Source organism: Lipotes vexillifer, unplaced genomic scaffold (assembly GCF_000442215.2).
Source record: "Lipotes vexillifer unplaced genomic scaffold, Lipotes_vexillifer_v1.1 scaffold100, whole genome shotgun sequence".
NCBI lineage: Eukaryota > Metazoa > Chordata > Mammalia > Artiodactyla > Lipotidae > Lipotes > Lipotes vexillifer.
Genome location: NW_006774075.1, coordinates 2,141,242 through 2,161,296, shown reverse-complemented (window position 1 = coordinate 2,161,296; position 20,055 = coordinate 2,141,242). Strand labels below are relative to the sequence as shown.

Here is a 20,055-nt window from a genome sequence, read left to right as displayed (position 1 = left end):
AAAAAAGAGATTTAGTGGGTTTTTTTCTTTTTTTCTTTTTTTGACTGTGGTTTCGGGGCTTATAATCACCTCAGGCAAAGTCAGAGGGAAGGCCTGATCAAGGCCTGTGGGAAAAGGCCTGTGAAGGAGGAGAGGAAACCTTCCAATTTTTCATTTGATGAAGGCGGCCAATATCAAAGGGAAAAATTACCACAAAGTGAAGTTAAAGTAACAAAAGAAAAAAAAGGAATGCAAAAGGCTCAGAAAGGATAATAAGTCCAGAGAGAGTTTCAAAAAAAAAAAAATAGTAAAAAAATCATCAAAGGGGAGGTACAACAAACAAAGTTTACATATACCCTAGGAGATCTGGCAAAATCAGTTTCTCCCACTGAGCATGTAATGGGCAGTAGTGTTTTTATCTTTAATAAGAACCATGAAAAAATGAAGTTTTTTTTGTTTTACAGGTTTTATTCTAATTCTTCTTCTCAAAGGTTGGCTTTCTCTTTATTGGAAAGACTGCTTTTCACCCTGATACACATGGCCTAATTAGAACCTTTTCCACCAATGCACTGAATCATATGATTACTTTCAGTAAGCTTGGACCTTGGAATTAGTTCTTAAAATTAAAACTACAGTCTTTCCAAAAGTTCTTTCCTAGTAACACAGGCTGTCTAAACAAACAATAACTGGTTACTACACATTAATAATCGCTCTCATCTGCTTTATTCTGGATCTGCCTTCTTCTGCCTCCTCACCAATTGAAACTCTTGCCCACAGTGAAAACTCATCTCTAAATGTGGATGAAACAGTTTTCTGAGGAACGATGTGTTTTGCAGTTAAAACAATGTGTTTTGCGACATAAAAACTGAAGAAAAGCTTTACCCCCATTCTGGGGCCATCTGAATGATGACTATAGTGATGGTTACGACAATGCTAACAGCAATAACCTTTTTTCTATATTTGCTGTGTGTCAGGGATGAGGCTAAATCTTTTAATGTATTATCTCAAATAATGCTTAAAACCTTATGAAGCAGATATATTGTTACTATGCTCATTTAACAGGTAAGATGAGTTTCAGAGAGTTAGATAAAATGTGTAGGCCTAGCTAGTAGGTGGCAGAACCAGCATTATAACCCAGTTCCTTTTCAACTCCAGAGTTCGTGCTCTTTTTCATGCAAATATTCATTCAACATGTACAGGGCACCTACTACGTGCCAAACATTGTACTAGATGATTATTCACTGTCAAAGGCAGCAGGTACTCCTGGAAACCAGAAATAGTTTACTTAGTTAACGTCTTTAGGATACGTCAGCTACCTCTGTATTGCAAATGTCCATATTAGAAGCATCCTTCAGATAAGAAACAGAAAACTGGATGCCCTAAAAAGGAAAGTAAACCAGCTTTGAGAAGATATATGGTATGGATTTGCCTAAAGCAGAGCTCAAGAAGTCAAGGTTAAAATGACTTGTGCTACACACTTTTGGAAAGGACACTGTTAATATGGTTCAAGAGCCATAAAAAAGTCCATTAAATTTGATAACGTAACTTTTATAATTCTATTTTAGTTTTGGAAATTTATCTTAAGGGAGTTATGGAAAATATGGAAAAATTATATGAATAAAAGATGTTCATGGCAGTGTTATTTATAGTACCTTAAAGGTGGGAGCAACCTCTAAGTCCAAAAAGAAGAGAATGATAACATAGCCTATTGATGGAATAATTTACTTATTAAAAGCATAAGATTATATAGCTACATTTTAAAATATACACTTATATAAGGCACCATGAAGAAAGCAGAATTCATATTCATCTTCTATGATTACAAATATGTAAAAGTGTTTTTTAAAAAGACTGGATGTGAATACAGCTGACCCTTGAACAGCATGGTTTGAACTGTGTGGGTCCACTTATACGTGGATTTTTTTCAATAGTAAATACTGAACCAAAGTTGGTTGGCTCCACAGATGTGAAACTGCAGATGTGGAGAAACCTCACATACAGAGGGCTGATTATAAGTTAGACACCAATTTTCAACTGCACCCGTAACCCTCCTGTTGTTCAACAGTCAACTGTACCTCAAAATTATCATATTTGCTATGTGAGGTGGAATCACAGGTAGGATCTATCCCCTCATTTCTGGTAACACTGTTTCATTATTTGTAAATAATTTTCATAATAGTGTATATCTTCAAGACTAGAAAGATTAGAACCAAGTGCTATAGGGAATTATACCCATTATCTTGTAATAACATATAATGGAATATAATCTGCAAAAATACTGAATCACTATGCTGTACACCTGAAACTAACACAATATTGTAAATCAACTATAAAAAAAAAAAAGAAACAAGTGCTATTGGAACAACTAGTGAAGATGTTTACAGTTCTAGAGCTGAAAAGCCTTAATCAGAGGCTAGTCAACTGCTCAGAAAAATCAAATAGAAAAATGTCATTACAAGAGTGGAAGCAGTGCCCACTTGGTGACCACACATAGTGATGGCGACAACAGGGTTAACCTCAGAACCCAAGGAAATGAATCCAGGAGAGTGGACATTGAAACAGAAGGAGTTGAAGGACAAGGATGCAAAGGAGGAGGTCCAGTCAGTCTGCCCTGAATCAGCACACCCACACCTCAGCATCTCTGCTTCTCTGACACACCACAACCTTGGGCACACCCATCCTTAGAGCTCCTGGCATCCTCTGAGCAGCAAAGTTAAGTGTACATGGCATTCTACCCACCAGAAAAAGCAATTTACTTCTCTACAACCTCTGAATGGAGAAAACCCATGTTCATAATGATGATCCTGGGGTGCTGCACAATCTTCTGGTGATGATGAAAGATCAGATCATTTGGTCTAAAACCTGGCTACAGTTCAGAATCACCTGGGAAACTTGGTAAAATATTTTTTCTTAGGGCTTTACCCTCTGATTTTGATTTAGTAGGTTTATTTTGGTACCTAAGAATCTATATTTTTAATAAGCACCCTAGAGATTACAGACATTTAGGAACTACTGCACTAAGTTACATATGATACAGTTTTAGTGTTTCACACAGCTTATAGTGTTTGCATTTACTAAAACTGATGAATCGTCTTATCAGGATATTTATTTAAGCAGAATATCCATTCCCCAACCATGTCAGAAAACAGAATATTTACTATACCTGGTAATCCAGCATGCAGAAGCTTGGGAAAAACTGACAAATTCGGGATTCAAAAAAATAGGGAAAAATCCAGAATATGGGTAGTTCTTTGTGACTGTTATCTAATGGATCACAAAAAAAGAGAAAAGAAAATAAGAAACTGATATTAAAGAAAAAAATAAAGTAGAAAGCTGTTACTGGAAAACATATGGTATTGGGAGAAACTGTAATCCTTCAATACATTTAAATCATACAAACGAAGAGATGATTTACCAGAGTACCATTTACAACTTGACCTTTCCCAAAAGTCAATGGAAACATTCTTTTATATCTAAACACAGCTATACACGGTATGTAAAAGTTATCTTTACATGCATATCACTATAGTCTAGGTAAAGGCAAAGATATTACAAAAAAAGTGGGAGATAACAAATGAGCATCACTTTGAAGCACAAAGGTGGTTGTGATATGGTAGAAGGAATCCTGGACCAAAAGGCAGAAGGCCTTAGGTCTGAATCTTAGCTCTGCCATAACTCACTATGCCAGTTTTCAGGGTGAATCCATCTTTTCTGAATCATGGAAGATTCTTATGAACAATTTCATCCAAATTAATTTTTATGAGAGACAGGGGACATAGCTATTAATTACAGAGCACCTGATACAGGTTAGTACAATGCTAGGTACTTTCTGTGTATTATCTCCTTAAATAACCCCTGGAGTTCGATGTTAATATAGTAATCTCATTTCACAGATGCGGAAACTGAAGCTGCAAAATTTAAGCAATTTGTTCAAATTCATGCAGCTAATAAGCAGCAGAATCAGTTCAAGCTCACAAAGCTTTTTATTGCTTTCCCAACAACAATGACTTTATCCACTCTGATAAGTAGACTTTAGAACCAAAAATAAGTGGAATACTTAGCACTGTGAGTCATGTTTTAAATTTCATTTGCATTCCGTCCCCAAAGCACACTATTTATATAGCACAATTAATGGAGAAGCTTGATCACAAATTCCTGACACTCTTACATTTATCAACTTTCAGGTTGGAAACTGAAAAATGATTATACTGACTAATTAGATAATTACATAAAATACTTTGAAGTCCTAAGCCATTTTAAGCTGAATATCCCCCAGTCATTAACCCACTTCTAGGGTTGGGTATCCATGTGACACTGATAACCACTGTTAGGCTACTGGACAGCCAATGTTCCCACACAAATCTCGGCACAGTTTAGAGCTGTGGACCAGGGGCTGGGTGCCCTCCTAGAGTTCCGGGCAAGACTTTTGGAAGAGGAAATGTAAGGTCTAAGTGGGCAGAGATAAGTGTCTGTCTTGTTCACCCTTCCATTCCCAGCACCTAAACAGTACCTGGTACATAGTGGCCATTCAGGAAATATTTACTGAAGAAATGCCAACAGTTCACTGCTATTCTTCATAATGTCCCCTTATGCCCACCAAAAACAAATACTTTACCTATGAGCCATTTTTAAAACACATGATTAGAATAATACGAAGTGTATCATGACGATAAAGTTATTATCAAATAAGCCTATTTTTAAAAAAAGAAGAGAACGCAAGACATGTATATTTTATCAGTGCTCTGATTCACTGAGCTCTGCTAATATTTGACAGGAAGTATATACATAGATACATGTTTATTTTGCAGTAAGTAATAAATTACACACCTTGGCTTTGACCTTCTTTCCACATAGCAATTAACTTCTTGAATGTAACAGCCAGAGGTTCAACCAAGCCACCAAAAGGAGGATCTGTCACCATAATGACTCCTTCACCTTTATCTTTCTGTAAAAATGTTCTGCATACTTCAAGGGCAGCCTGGAACAAACAGAAATTCATTTCTAAATTAGGACTAAAGGGAGGTACTTCATCATATTGGGAGGAGAATGCATTAGGCTCAGTCTCACTCTTCGGACTGAACTTCACCCATCCTGCCACCCCAGAGTCCCTCAGTGACATCCTGAAGCCTCTCTCATTCAGCCCCCGTAAGATTTTATCTTTGGGTTCCTTGATAAGTGGGTTTTTAAAATTGCAAATTCAAACACCATCACTATCAGAGGACTACACATTCAAATGGCTAAATTAAAAAACTAAATTTAGTAACCTAAAAGACAGAAACTCACTACCCATGAGGACTATCTAAAATGCTAAATTCAATTCAACAGACAGAAGCAAGGACTGTGCTAAAATAAACACTGGAGACACAAAGACAAATAAGACATATTTTTTCCTGTCTGGTTTGTCCACCACCATAAGTTCAGGTTAATGAGAGCCAAATTACCAGTTAAACATGCACATGTTTTTGAGTGCCAGGTAAATGACAGGCATATTTGAACATGCAAAGTAAATAAATGAAAGCTCACAAATAAAGCTTATCCAGGCCATGAAACCATGCTATTAACACATTTTCCCAACAAGTTGACGTGTTTTTAGTGATTGCAAAGTTAACATTAAAAACTGTCTAGGATATTTATCACTTTTTTGCTTTGGGAGAAGTCAGTAAGAGACAGACCTGTAATATTAGCTCTAATCTACTGACTTTGTAGTTGCTTTCAAGTACTTATCTATAAAAGCAAATCAACACAGTATACAAAATGGCAGAAGATTTGAAAGCTTAATGGCATTTAAACTTTAATAAACCTATATGTACTTTATAATAAAATATATATTGTTCTACTACTAAATCAACTTAGAAGACCCAACTGATGAAAGGAAAAAAATCACAACATCCTCATCCCTTTTTTCTAGTAAAGTCTTCCTCCTCAAAGTCCTACAGCAAAGGATGGTGTCAAGAAGGTTAATCATTTTTCAAGTGCTGCCTGGCACTTCCTTAACCTGCCTACACGAACAAGGACTAAAAGTACAGATGATGTTACTGAAAAACCTTCAAATTCCTTGGAGTAAAACAGCTATACTCCAATACAAATTTTAAAATAAATAAATAAATTAAAACCCCTTAGAGTTAAAAGTAGAAAAAAGAAATTAAGTGAACGAGGCCTGAACTCTTAACCAAATTAACAAAGAAATTAAAGAATATCTTCCCAGGTAAGAATCAATGGTAGGATGTCCTGTCCTAGGTTGCTGAGGGTCCTAATGTTGACCACCTATGGGAAACAGACACTTGCTTACGCCACCAAGGTTGACAATAACTTAACTCTGTTCTTCATCTCAGTCATCAATAAAAAAGTGCTCGGCATTTTAAATAGCCACCCTCTGTACACACTTTAACCACCTTACCAATAAGGCGTATGACATTTTTTATTACACAAAAGACTATATTATTTGCTATGAAAAAAAATCCTGTGCAGAAAACTCCTACTTTTTAATCCCATGAACTGTGAAAAGCTTCTGTGCAGTGGCAGAGGCTTAGATCCTCAAAGGCACATGGTACCTCAAAGGCTTATATGCCTTCACAGACAGACACCTAGTAGACACTTAAATGCTTTGGTGATTGATTAGTAGATGGTAATCTCTACTGAAAACCCTGACTCCGTAAGTAGGTAGAAAAAGGGGAGACAGTAAAATCTTTAAACAATAGTTTTCTGTAGGTCACTCTCTACAGTTGTAGTGCCATTTAGTGGCTGCTCCTAAAATATAGAGAAAGGAGAGCCTGAGCTGGATGACTGTTTTCTTCTGTGAAACAGAACATGGAACTCAGTCTTGGCAGCTTATTCCAACCATTATTCTAGAAACTTGTAAGGTAATTCTATAAACTCTCAATAAGTTACATAGAATTTCCTAGAAAAGGCTACTTACATGTTACTTTCTTAAGATATATGAAATTGCTAGCCAACTCTTCGGTATTTAAATGTAATTTTACTCGTCTTTATTGTTCAAATTAAAAAGCAAAATCATGGTCTGGTATTAAAAACAAACAAATACCTGACCCACTACTGCAGCATCAAGCAGTAATATGAACTCAGTTCCTTCCTCAGCTGTGTCACCAGTGCTGACAACACCCCTGAGCTCAAAGCGCCACAGTTTCAAGAGACCACACTGGACACTTGCACGTCGATGTCGTGCCAGCCCCACAAACTCAACATTTCCAAACGTCGCTTCCACACTTCCCTACTCTCTGTTTTGAAGAATGGAAGATGAATCCAGGTCACGGCCCCAAGTCATCTTTGATTTCACCCCCGGTACACTTATCACCAAGTCTTCTTCTTTTTTTTATATATATTAGTTTCAGGTGTACACAGAGTAATTACACCAAGTCTTCTGGTTTCCATCTGGGAAATGCCTTCAGAATCCACTTCTTTCCTCTCTTTTCTCCACTGTCACTGTCCGAGGTGAGAAGCCCCTCTTCATCTTCTGTCAAGCAGTCTTTCAATTCCTCGTTCTCCTTCATGCTCATCAAATCAGTTCTCAAATTCTAGTGTTTACCAACCACACAAGCACTCTGGGAAACAGTGAAGTCTAATTCTGTTATTTACTTCAATACTTGGTTTGCATGGCTTTCGCGGCTGAAAAATATGTATCCCCATGCTAAATGGATTCTGATGGAAGGAGTACATCACTGGCTATACTTACTAAATCTCATTTTTCAATGAGTCTCATTTTTTCAATCCCAACCAACAATTTAGAATCTATTTTCATTTCCTGAATGCTTAGTTTTTTAGTCTTGCTTGGTTTTCATTCTGTCATTAGCTAATATCTTAAAGCACAATATATACTTAAAACATGACTCACAATTCTTTAAAAATTGATATATACCCATCATATATATGTATGGATATGCTTCAAGCAGTCTTGATAATTTCAAACATTTCTGACCAACCTCCTGTCAGGTGTGATTACTTGGTTGGTTATAGATTTTATTTTGTAATGGGACTGACAAAGAGCTCAAATTAGGAGTAGAAATATCAGCTCTGCTATGTTGTTTATTCACAATGATGTTATTAACATCATATTGAAAGAAGATTTTTTTAAACCACTCTCCCTTTTTTATAAGGTTATTTTTTTTTAGAGTAGTTTTAGGTTTACACCAAAATTGAGAGGAAGGTACAGCGATATCCCACATACCCCCTGCCCCACACATGGATAACCGCTCCCACTATCAACAGCACCCACCAGAGTGGGACACTTGTTAGAAGTGACAAACCTAAACTGACACATTATCACCCAGAGTTCATAGATTGGAGTTAACTCCTGACACTGTCTATTTTTTAAGGATTAGTTTAATAAAACCATAAATCCCCTTAACTGGGACATGAAATTTATCAGGAAGGCAGACAGCAAACAACTAACTACAGAATTATTTAATTACAGCATCATAAATCTACAAAGGAGAACCTGACCTTGTCTGAGGGTCACGGGAGGCTAAAGAAAGTGACTTGGAACAGGGTTCTGAAGGATGAGGTGACATTAACAAGGCAAAGAGAGAGTAGAAGGTGGAGGGAACAGCATGGGCAAAAGTCCCTGTGGTGGAAAGGCCAGCTTGAGATGAAGGTCATATGTCCTGAACACGAACAGCAAAGCAGGAACAGGGAGAGGACAGGCTGGAGAGTGGCAGGGGTCAGATCACAAACAGCTATGTGAGTCTTGGTGAGAAAGTGGCTCTTCACCCAAGAAGCAGTGAAAAGTCATGAAAGATGAATAACATGATCACCTCTAGGTGCTCAATACACACTCAGTGAATGAACAAAAATAAATATCAATAAGTGGTAGAAAAGCCACCATTTGCTCTTGAGGGACCCTAGAAAAATAATGAAGGAAATACAATAAAAGAAAGAGATAACTGTCATAATTCTTACCTTTCCATCAAAGAAGTGATGGTTAAACATGTTATAATGGCAAAAACTATCTTCCATATAAAACTGTGAATACCTGTAAGATAATTTGTTTATTACTGCAGTTACTTGTCTGGTCATAGTTATACATACATACATACATACATAAATAAATAAATAAATAAATAAATAAATAAATGTAAACTAAATTTTAAAACTATGAAATCACACCTTTAATAAAATCAATTTCATCATCCTTTAGTTTTTTGAAATAAAGAATACTTTCCCAAAATCTCAAGAAGTCAGCAACAGAGGATGAATAACAAACTTAAATTATGGTCCCAAGTTTAATAAACCAGTGGCGAACTGGTCCAGCTCCTACGGACCAGAAGATTCTACATAAATAATCATGTTCCTGATAGATTATTATGCAACTTAAGCTTGAAATGGGCTGGCAATTAAAATACATCTCTCATAGTTAATAATTTTAAGGAAAATACTGAATCAACATTTCTTCTCAACAGCTGTTAATTATTTTCTTCCGTGGTTAACAAAAAAAGGTATTTAATACAGAGTTTTTCTTGTCTATTGTGAATTAGCTTAATAAAATATGCTTCTCAATATGTAAGAGAAAAGAAGTACGCACATTTCATATATACTGAATTAGTGCCAGGAAAGAGGATATTTATTTACTGATTGAATCATTTTATTCTTCTAACATACTACTTTAAAATGCAGTCAGTAATGAATGAGAGTACCAGCTTCGGGTATTAACATTTTATAAATTTTCACTAATTTACTAGGCAAAATTCATACCACATTATGGCTTAAATTTGCATTTATTTGACTTCTTACAAAACTGAGTTTTCTTTATTCCTTAATTTTATTTGTACTGCCTAGGTCTGTTTTTCCCATTTATGTCTATGGGCCTTAATGTCTTTCTTGCTGATTTCTGAGGTTTTTTTGTATAATATAGAAACCTCTTTTACCTCAACAGGATTTTGAACTTCCACAGTTTTGTCATAAACAATTCACATATGAACCACACCATCCTTCTACAGAATTCATAACCTAGTGGAAAGACTGAGAAAAAATCAGGGACACATCCTTACTTACACAGCTTCTTTAACCAAATCACGATACGGCGCTTCTTTGCTTCTACTTCTACTCACAGTTATTTATGACCATCTATAACTGATCACCAACCGTGCTGAGTATTTAATACAACAGACAAGCCTAGTTTATCCTCTTCCTATTACACTGAGGCTAAGAGTACAGCTGTACAGTCGGGTGGTCTGGTTTCAAACTCTAGGTCTCTCACTTCTTAGCTGTGTAACCTTAGTAAGTTATTTAACCTATCTGAGCCCCCATTTCTTCATCTACAAAATAGGAAAATAGTTTCTATAATACCTCATAGGACTTGGTAAGAATAAATAAGATAATGTATGTAAAGTGCTGAATACAATGCCAGCTACAAAGCATATAATGAAATGTCAGGTATCATTATTTTAATAAATACCAGCTATAAAGATGTATGTCTCAGTGACTCTAATGTTAGGGAATTATGTTTATGCCCAATCAAAATATCTCCTCCTATAATCTAAATCCATTTCTTGTTATTCTGTGGAGATGGAAGAACAGCTGTTCGCCATTCTCAGTACAATATCCTTTAATATCACTTAAGATACTGTTAGTACCTCTGATGATTTCATAAAACAAATTGGCACTGAAGAAATAAACAGGTTTGAATAACTGAAAAATATTTAAACTATATACTGTAACCCAAGGAACATTCCAAAACACTGTGGGACAATGTAAATTACCATTAATAAACAAATGTCTTCCTCTTTAACCAAATAGCTGATAATATAACTATATCAGTTACTTAATTTACACATATATATTAATACTAGTACAGCTGTGGATCAACCATCATTTGAGAGTGTTTTTCGCTCTTGCATTGCTTTGTGTAAGCAAGGGAAAATACAATCTCCTTTTAAATATATTTCTACCACCCTCCATTTATTTTCATTGCTTCATGACGCAATAGTCATTTTTTAAAATTAAAAAAAAATTTTATTTACATAAAATTCAGCATAGCACACTCATCCAAAATGTTCTGGGCAGCAGTGGGCAGAGCCAGAGAGAGAAAAAAGCCAAGATTTCAGCTCTAAGTTTCCATCAAACACAAACAAGGAAGCATAATTATTCATATTTTAAATTATGAAAAATCACTCAACATCACCCTCTTAGAATGAAACTGGCCACAAAGAATTATTCTCTCCATTGAATAAGGCAAACAAAAGCAATCAGAAATGCATGCACTTGAAAACTGCTCCAAAGGACATTCATTTAATTTGGCCATTCATTCTCTTTAAATCAGAGTCAGTTACCAAGTATGAAACATGTTCTACACAAAGGAAATGTAATCAAGAGCTGAACAAAACTAGTTCATGAAATAAGCCTAAGAAATACATTTTTTTGATACAACTTTATTTGGATGATAATTTGCCAAACAGAGTTTCATATCTTTCATGCTAAAATTAGAGCATATAGAAATCCATCTTAGCAAATGTTAACTTCATATCTTAGACCCCCAGAAAAGGACATTTACCGCACATCTACATACAGCCCTGGAGTTGAGGCAGTTCTCTGCAGCCTTGCACAGACCTTACGTAGGGCAACAACAAGCCAAAGTCAAAGTGCCAGAAGGAACTATTCAGTACCACTTTATACCACAAAGGAATGTTTCCCTGATTTAACTGTGGTCCTTGTGAGAAATCTGAACCAACCCCATACTCCATCATAGTGTAAATACAGGCAACAGGCTGAGTTCATTCTGGCTACAAACATATGTCAATAACCAGCTCTATCTTAGCACCCAATGTTGACCTTTTACAGAACTGACTCAGAAACAGAGTAGCTATCAAGGAAGCTATGCTAGGATACCACAGTACTATACCTTCAGCTTTTGTCTGCAACACACACACACAGGTTTACAGACACAAAGAAAAAAAGCATCTGTGTATTCCACAGGTTATAAAACAACTTTATCCACATCCCCTACTCCCTATTCTGACCAGGGGATTTGAACTACAGGCTCAAGAAAGGTAAAACTTCAAGGCATGGCATTTAAGGCAAAAGACTTAAAGGGCCATATAAATCTTTCAAATTAAAAGTACATCAGCTCTTGCACTGCTGGTGGGAATGTGAATTGGTTCAGCCACTATGGAGAACAGTATGGAGGTTCCTGAAAAAACTACAAATAGAACTACCATATGACCCAGCAATCCCACTACTGGGCATATACCCTGAGAAAACCAAAATTCAAAAAGAGTCATGTACCAAAATGTTCATTGCAGCTCTATTTACAATAGCCCGGAGATGGAAACAACCTAAGTGCTCATCGTCGGATGAATGGATAAAGAAGATGTGGCACATATATACAATGGAATATTACTCAGCCATAAAAAGAAACGAAATTGAGCTATTTGTAATGAGGTGGATAGATCTAGAGTCTGTCATACAGAGTGAAGTAAGTCAGAAAGAGAAGGACAAATACCGTATGCTAACACATATATATGGAATTTAAGAAAAAAAAAAGGTTATGAAGAACCTAGGGGTAAAACAGGAATAAAGACAGAGACCTACTGGAGAACAGACTTGAGGATATGGGGAGGGGGAAGGGTGAGGTGTGTTAGGGCGAGAGATATGGGAACATATGTATATGTATAACTGATTCACTTTGTTATAAAGCAGAAACTAACACACCATTGTAAAGCAATTATACCCCAATAAAGATGTTAAAAAATAAATAAATAAATAAAAAATAAAATAAAAAATAAAAACACACACACACAAAAAAGTACATCAGGTAAGATGCAGAGTTCTGGAAAATGTGTACTACGATATGAATGTACTTCACTTACTTAACACCACTGAACTATACACTTAAAAAATGGTCAACATGGTAAATTTTATATTTACTATATGTACTTTATTGCAATTTTTTAAAAAACAAGTAAACAGGGCAGTAGCAATGAACAATAGATAACAAAATTTTAAAAAACAATTTATTTACAATAGCAACAAAAAGAGTAAAGTGTTTAGGAACAAATTTAACAAAAGAAGTACAAGTCTTGCACACTGAAAACTACAAAATATTGCTTAAAGAACTTAAACAATATCTAAATAAATGGAAAGACATCTCATATTCATGAACCAGAACATTTAACATTAAGATGAAAATACCCCTCAAATTGATCTATAAATTCAATGCAATCCCTATAAAAAGGCCAGTTGGCTTTTTTGTAGAAACTGAGAAGGTAATTCTAAAATTCATATAGAAGTGCAAGGAACCCACAATAGCCAAAACAATCTTGAAAGAGAATTAAGTTGAAAGACTCACACTTTGCAATTTCAAAACTCACTACAAAGCAACAATAATCAAAATTGTGTGGGACTGGCATAAGGACAGACATAGATCAATGGAATAGAATTTAGAGTCTACAAATAAATCCATACATTTATGGTCGTTTGGTTTTCAATAAGGTCCCAAGACCATTCGATGGGAAAAGAATAATCATTTTAACAAATGGTGCCAAGGCAACTGGATATCCACATGCAAAGAATAAAGTTAGACCCCTACCTCACACCATATATAAAAATTACTCAAAAGAAATCAGTGACCTAAATGTAAGAGCTAAAATTAAAAACTCTTAGAAGAAAACAAGTGTAAATATTCATGACTTTAGATTAGGCACTAGTTTCTTGGTATGACACCTAAAACACAAGCAACCAAAGAAAACAGAATGATTGGACTCCATCAAAAGTGAAAAAACACAAAGGACGGGAGAAAATATTTACGAATCATATATCTGATAGGGGTCTAGTATCCAGAATATATTGAGAACTCTTTCAATTCAACAATAAGACAAATAATCAATTTTAAAAATGGGCAAAGGACTGAATAGACATTTCTCCAAAAAAGATAAACAATTGGCCATAAGCACATGAAAAGATGCTCAACAACATTAGCCACCAATAAAATGCAAAACAAACCACAATGAGACACTACTTCAAAAAGACAGAGAATAACAAGTGTTGACAAAGATGTGGAGAAACTGGAACTCTCATACATTGCTGTTGGTAAAGTAAAACAGTGCAGTCACCTCAGAAGACAGTTTGGGAGTCCCTCAAGAAGTTAAACATAGAATTACCACATGACCAAGCAATTCTACTCCTAGGTATATACCTGTTACGGCCTCAGTTGTGTCCCCCCAACTAATTCATATGCTGAAGCACTGATCCCTCAGTCTCTCAAAAGGTAACTATATTTGGAGAGAGGGCCCTTAAAGAGGTAATTAAATTGATTTTTAAGCATTTATCCTTTAAAAATTTTTTTGATTGAAATATGATTGATGTACAATGTTATGTTAATTTCAGGTGTACTAAGAGGTGACTAAGTTAAAAGGAGGTCATTAGGGTGGGCCCCAATGCATATGACTGGTGTCTTTATAAGAAGAGGAAATCTGGACACATAAAGAGATACCAGGGATGTGCACACACATAGGAAAGACCATGTGATGACACAGTTAGAAGGCAGCTATCCACAAGCCAAGGAGACAGATCTCAGAAGAAACCAAACCTGGGACTTCCCTGGTGGCGCAGTGGTTAAGAATCCACCTGCCAATGCAGGCGACACAGGTTCGAGCCCTGGTCTGGGAAGATCCCACATGCCATGGAGCAACTAAGCCCACGTGCCACAACTACTGAGCCTGTACTCTAGAGCTTGCGAGCCACAACTACTGAGGCTGTGTGCCACAACTACTGAAGCCTGCACACCTAGAGCCCGTGCTCTGTAACAAGTTAAGCCACTGCAATGAGAAGCCCGCGCACCACAACGAAGAGTAGCCCCTGCTCTCCACAACTAGAGAAAGCCCGCGCACAGCAACGAAGGCCCAACACGGCCATAAATAAATAAATAAATAATAAAATAAATTTAAAAAAAAAGAAGAAGAAGAAACCAAACCTACTGATACCCTGATCTTCGACTTCTAGCCTCCAAAACTATGGGAAAATAAATTTCTATTGTTTAACCCACCCAGTCTGTGGTATTTTGTTATGGCAGCCCTAGCAAATTAATACAATACCCAAGAGAGATGAAAACGTATGTGCTGCTGACAACTGACATAAATTGTCTTGAATAATTCAGTTGTGGACACATTTTTTTTTTTTTTTTTTTTTTTTTTGTCTTTTTTTTGTCCTTCTAGTACCTATATCTCCCCTCGCTTCAGTCAAACATCTATTTCCTATGGAGAACCCACTCCATAGCACTCTATCTGCCAGGCCACAGTGATGATTCTGCAATGGCTATGTAACCCCAGGCGAGGTAGGCAGAGTACTCACTGGAGTTTTGCTGCTGGAGCTCTCAGGAAAGATTCTTTTTCTGCTGGGCAGTTCAGCTGAGACTATGTAAGTTTAAAGCTGCTGCCCACCAAAGTCCTTGGCAGAATGAAGGAAGCTGTCTGCAGAATAAGGCCAGCACAGAGAGAAACACAGAATGAGAGGTAGAGAGAGAGAGAAAGAAAGAGCTCTAAAAAATTATGTGAGGCCCAGGATCTCAACTGGACTGAAGCCTGTTATACCCTAGACTCCAGCAGTGTGAGCCAATACATTCACAGTGACATAAATGGATTTCTGGGACTCTAATGAAAGAAAGATTCCTGACTAATATGAATGCCTGACTCTAAATACATGAATAACCTGGAAACCAGTTATTAATGCATTTGAAAACTATTGTGGAACAAAGCAGGGGGATAGGTGGAAAAAGGGAACCTAGAAGGATGACAAGAGAGAAATATAGGCTATATAAGAAAGGCTTATATACACTTGCAAAAGCAAAGTTATTTCCAGAGGATAATTTAATTTTGGGGGCCAGACTGACTGGGTTTGAATCCTGAGCTGGACATTTATAAACTGTGACTTTGGTCAAGTTATTTAATTTCTTTGTACCTCAGTTTTCTATTCTGAGGAAAAGGAGAATGTTAGTAGTATCTACCTTATAGGTCTATTGTGAGGATCAAAGGATTTAGAATAGGGTTTGACAAGTGACAAGTATTCACTAAACACTGGTTATTGTTAATATTGTTATTATAAGACCTCAAAAGTTAAATTTCTACCTTTAAAATAATACATTTATAATAATTTAACAATAATACTTCAGGAAAGAAACATGGTAGTTAAAGAAGAAATTGAGATCTTCATACAATGGGATATTACACAACCATAAAAGCAAGTACAGTTATACGCTATGACATGGGGGAATTTTGAAAACATTATGCTAAAGCGAAAGAGGCCAGACATAACGGTCACACATTGTATGATTCCATTTATATAAAACATCCAGAATAGACAAATCCATGGAGACAGAAAGCAGATTAATGGTTATTAGGGGAAGTAAGGAGTTTCTCTGTAGTGTGATTAAAAATGTTCTGCAATCATGGGTGATGACTGCAAAACCTAGTGAATATACCAAAAACTGCTGAAATACACACTTTAAAATGGTAAATTTTAGTGAATTATAACTCAATTTAAAAAAAGAATTTGAGTTTAAGAAGTCCATATTATCACTTATGGAATTCCATTTTCCCGAGGATTACTCACATCAAGCAGGTATTTGTAAAGTGTGTGCTAGTTCTGTTAAGAAGGGATGAGGGTTACAGAAAGTGTGGGTTATTTTTGAGAAACATATGTACTTATATTAGATAACCCAAAGTTGACTTGGAAATCTAAAGAAAAATAAATAACGAAAGCTGTACTTTTTATTGTGACTTTCTGCACTTTAAAAATCTGTCTGCCTGTTTTTAGGGAGAAAAAGCATATGTAATTTCATAGAGAACCTGAGTAATAATACAAGAGAGAATCCAGCAAATGCTGGAACATTGGCCAAATAGACTCTATCAGATTAAAAAAAAGAAACTCAAAGCCCGATTCCTTCAATACACTCAAGAACAAGTAAAATATACTAAGAACATGGGGTCTTACAGACTCACCATGAACTCCTGGAAATCAAACAATTACAGAAACTAGGAAGAGTACTTAAAGTTTACAGAATCAGAGAGTCTGAGGATGGACACATTTGCCATCCTGTGTTGTAAATCAAACGTCTGTATCTTCTCAATTACCACCAGAGGGGGGACTCAAGATGCAGTCCACTGTCTCACCTGTTTGTTCCAACACATCAGGTGCCATTTAATTCTGACCCTCTCCCACAAAGCTTATCTGTTTGTTTATCCTCTGCCTTGGGACTTTTCTATTTCCTAGTTAGCGCTCCCTTCACTTCAGGTCATGTCCAGTATGGACATGTATGGACAGCATATCATCCAGTAAAAATATTAAAATACATGTCTTATCACACTCAAAACATCATGATGAAACAAAATTCTGGAGGAAATTTGGAATTACCCTTGAAAAATAAGTATATTAGAAGAAATTTCACTCAATTGAAATGTATCTCTAAATTATAAGCCAAAGACAACTAGACATATTCACAGAGAAAATTTAGGAAGCACACTAGCAAAAGGAGAAATCTACCACCTCCCTGTTTGAAATATGGAAGATTACATGTTGAGTCTATATGACTAAAACGATACCTTATAACCAATCACTACTTCTAAATGTAAAGGATTGTAATAGGATTAATAAGACGAAAACATTAAAAAGAAACAGAACACAATGAAGGAGAATAAATATTATACTTTGTAAACCTACCGAAAATCAATATCCAATAAAAGGCTTTTAATGTTAGACTTCTTGTCACCTGATGCTTTCAGCCTGATCAGCTCATGCAACCTAAAGCAATTAGTGAAAGCAAATTTAATAAGAAATTACAAATGCCATAGATAACAAGCAAACAAAAAACCCATCAATGTTCTCCTGATATTTCTAATATTTCAGTGAAACACTGAAGAAAATTTGGCAAGTATAAGTAAGGTTTAAATTTCACAAATATTTTTAAAACAGTGGATGGATCTCATCTGAATCAGAAAACTCTAAAATAATAAATAACTTAAGAATCAAATCAGAAAGAATTTCCTATCATATTTCAGAAATCTATAAAGATTTCTCTCAAATGGAATAAAGATTACAAACTCCTCAGAGAGGGACCATGCTTTATATTTCCTTTGTATACTTGAAGCTTCATGTCGTAACCTGCACATAGTATTGGGTTGGACAAAAAGTTCATTTGGGTTTTCCATATCTTACAGAAAAACCTGAACGAACTTTTTGGCCAATCCAATAAATAACTACTTAATAAATTTTCTAACAGTTTAAATAGTAGTGATGGGAGAATGTTTAAAATACCATATAACATACCTTGGTGTCCCGACACACAGTACTCTTCTGAACCCAAGGGTAGAGAGTAGGTCTACCAAGAACAGACAGCTCCTATCAGCAAACAAATACTGAGCATTTGTCTTCTTGTTTTCCAGTGGATAAAGGAGTTGACTGGGCCTTTTTAACTGGGTGATAGAAATATCACCCACTATCTGATGCTTGCGATGCTTTTCCTCATCATCTGGCAACAGCAACTGCTGACATCTTTGACAAAACTTTCTCTGAGACAAGGGCAACTTAATAAACTTCAAGTACCTTCAAGACATAATAAAACACAAAGGAATACATTTTAAGTTTGTTGCTTTAAAGACAATTGATTTTCGCCAGGTTTAACGTGCAAAAAGTATTATTACTTCCTAAAGAGTACTGCATGAAGAAGCAAAGGCACAAAACAATCTGTGGAATGTTGGCTAGGATTTATGTCTGGCTGCATACCTACAAAGTGGAAAAGAATCAGCGATTTCTTAAAAATTGAGATGCTCCAATTTAGTCACTGGCTGAAGATCAATATCCATTTAAAATGTGAATATAATATATTATTCAAACAACTTAGTAGTAATGGAGACTACTATCACCTTTAAATTTATTGACAAATCCATGTGTTCTAACTTGGAGGTGTTAAACAGTCTGGCTCAGTAAGACAGTCAATTTCAAATGAGAAATTAAGATCATTCTTCAATTTCTTATGGCATACATAGCAAGAAAAATTACCTCCTAAAAGAAAAAATGTTCCCACAAAGTTCCTCTATTCTTAGCAGTACTGATGGAGGCAGTTCTGAGAAGCTCACCCCCAAAGCAGCAAAACAATAATCAAAGCCTTAAGAAATACGATACCAGATAGCCTATATGATCCCTTTCAAGTCATCTTTATAACTGATTTCAAAGTCACTACTTTGGGATTTTTTCCCCTCTCTTTTCATTTTATTACTGATGATTAAAGAGAGAAGACAATCACAGTACGTTTTTAAAACTGCTGATTTTGTATATGCAATCCAGCTAAGAATTCACAGTAAGATGGACTTCCCTGGTAGCGCAGTGGTTAAGAATCCGCCTGCCAATGCAGGGGACATGGGTTCGAGCCCTGGTCCAAGAAGATCCCACATGCCACGGAACAACCAAGCCCATGCGCCACAACTACTGAGCCTGTGCTCTAGAGCTCACGAGCCACAACTACTGAGCCCGCATGCCACAACTACTGAAGCCCATGTGCCTAGAGCCCCTGCTTTGCAACGAGAAGCCACCGCAATGAGCCCATGCGCCACAACGAAGAGTAGCCCCTGCTCACCACAACTAGAGAAAGCCCACGCACAACAATGAAGACCCAAAGCAGCCAAAAATAAATAAATAAATTTTAAAAAATTTAAAAATTAAAAAAAGCAGAGTAAGAAAACAAAAGAAAAATAAGTAAGATTATCATGGCTCATAGAGGGTCAGAAATATCTAGAACTAAGCATGTCAAATAGTGCACTAAAGGATTCTTAGAGTTTGAAAACAGTCATATGATTTCAGTTGAACTAAACTCTGAACTGCACTGTAAAAACTGTGAACTTAACATAGAATCAAAGTGGGTATTAAAACTTTCTGTATATAAGCACAGTTTCACTTCAAAGCACCCAAGGCAGTGAGAAATAGATATTCTGAATGGCGATAGCAAGAAATAAGCTCATCATGCTGGTAATTTGTTTCTATTTCTATGATAACTGTTCTTTTGACAGCTTTATCTATGACTGGAAAGAAAAAGGAGCATGATATCAGAAGAAACTTTAATAGTAATTCAAAGAAAGAGTG

At 36.0% G+C, this 20,055-nt stretch overlaps 1 protein-coding gene across 1 annotated transcript in view; it reads right to left on the bottom strand.

Annotated features, from left to right (window-relative positions):
• Window positions 1-20,055, bottom strand: part of ZCCHC4 (zinc finger CCHC-type containing 4) — a 49,360-nt gene that overhangs the window by 11,345 nt on the left and 17,960 nt on the right. Inside the window, exons 4-8 of the mRNA XM_007448802.1 lie at window positions 18,247-18,522; window positions 17,641-17,721; window positions 8,893-8,965; window positions 4,807-4,957; window positions 3,143-3,243 (exon numbers count right to left, since the gene is read on the bottom strand). Of these exons, the coding sequence (XP_007448864.1) occupies window positions 3,143-3,243; window positions 4,807-4,957; window positions 8,893-8,965; window positions 17,641-17,721; window positions 18,247-18,522 (682 nt within the window). The remainder of the gene's footprint in view (window positions 1-3,142; window positions 3,244-4,806; window positions 4,958-8,892; window positions 8,966-17,640; window positions 17,722-18,246; window positions 18,523-20,055) is intronic.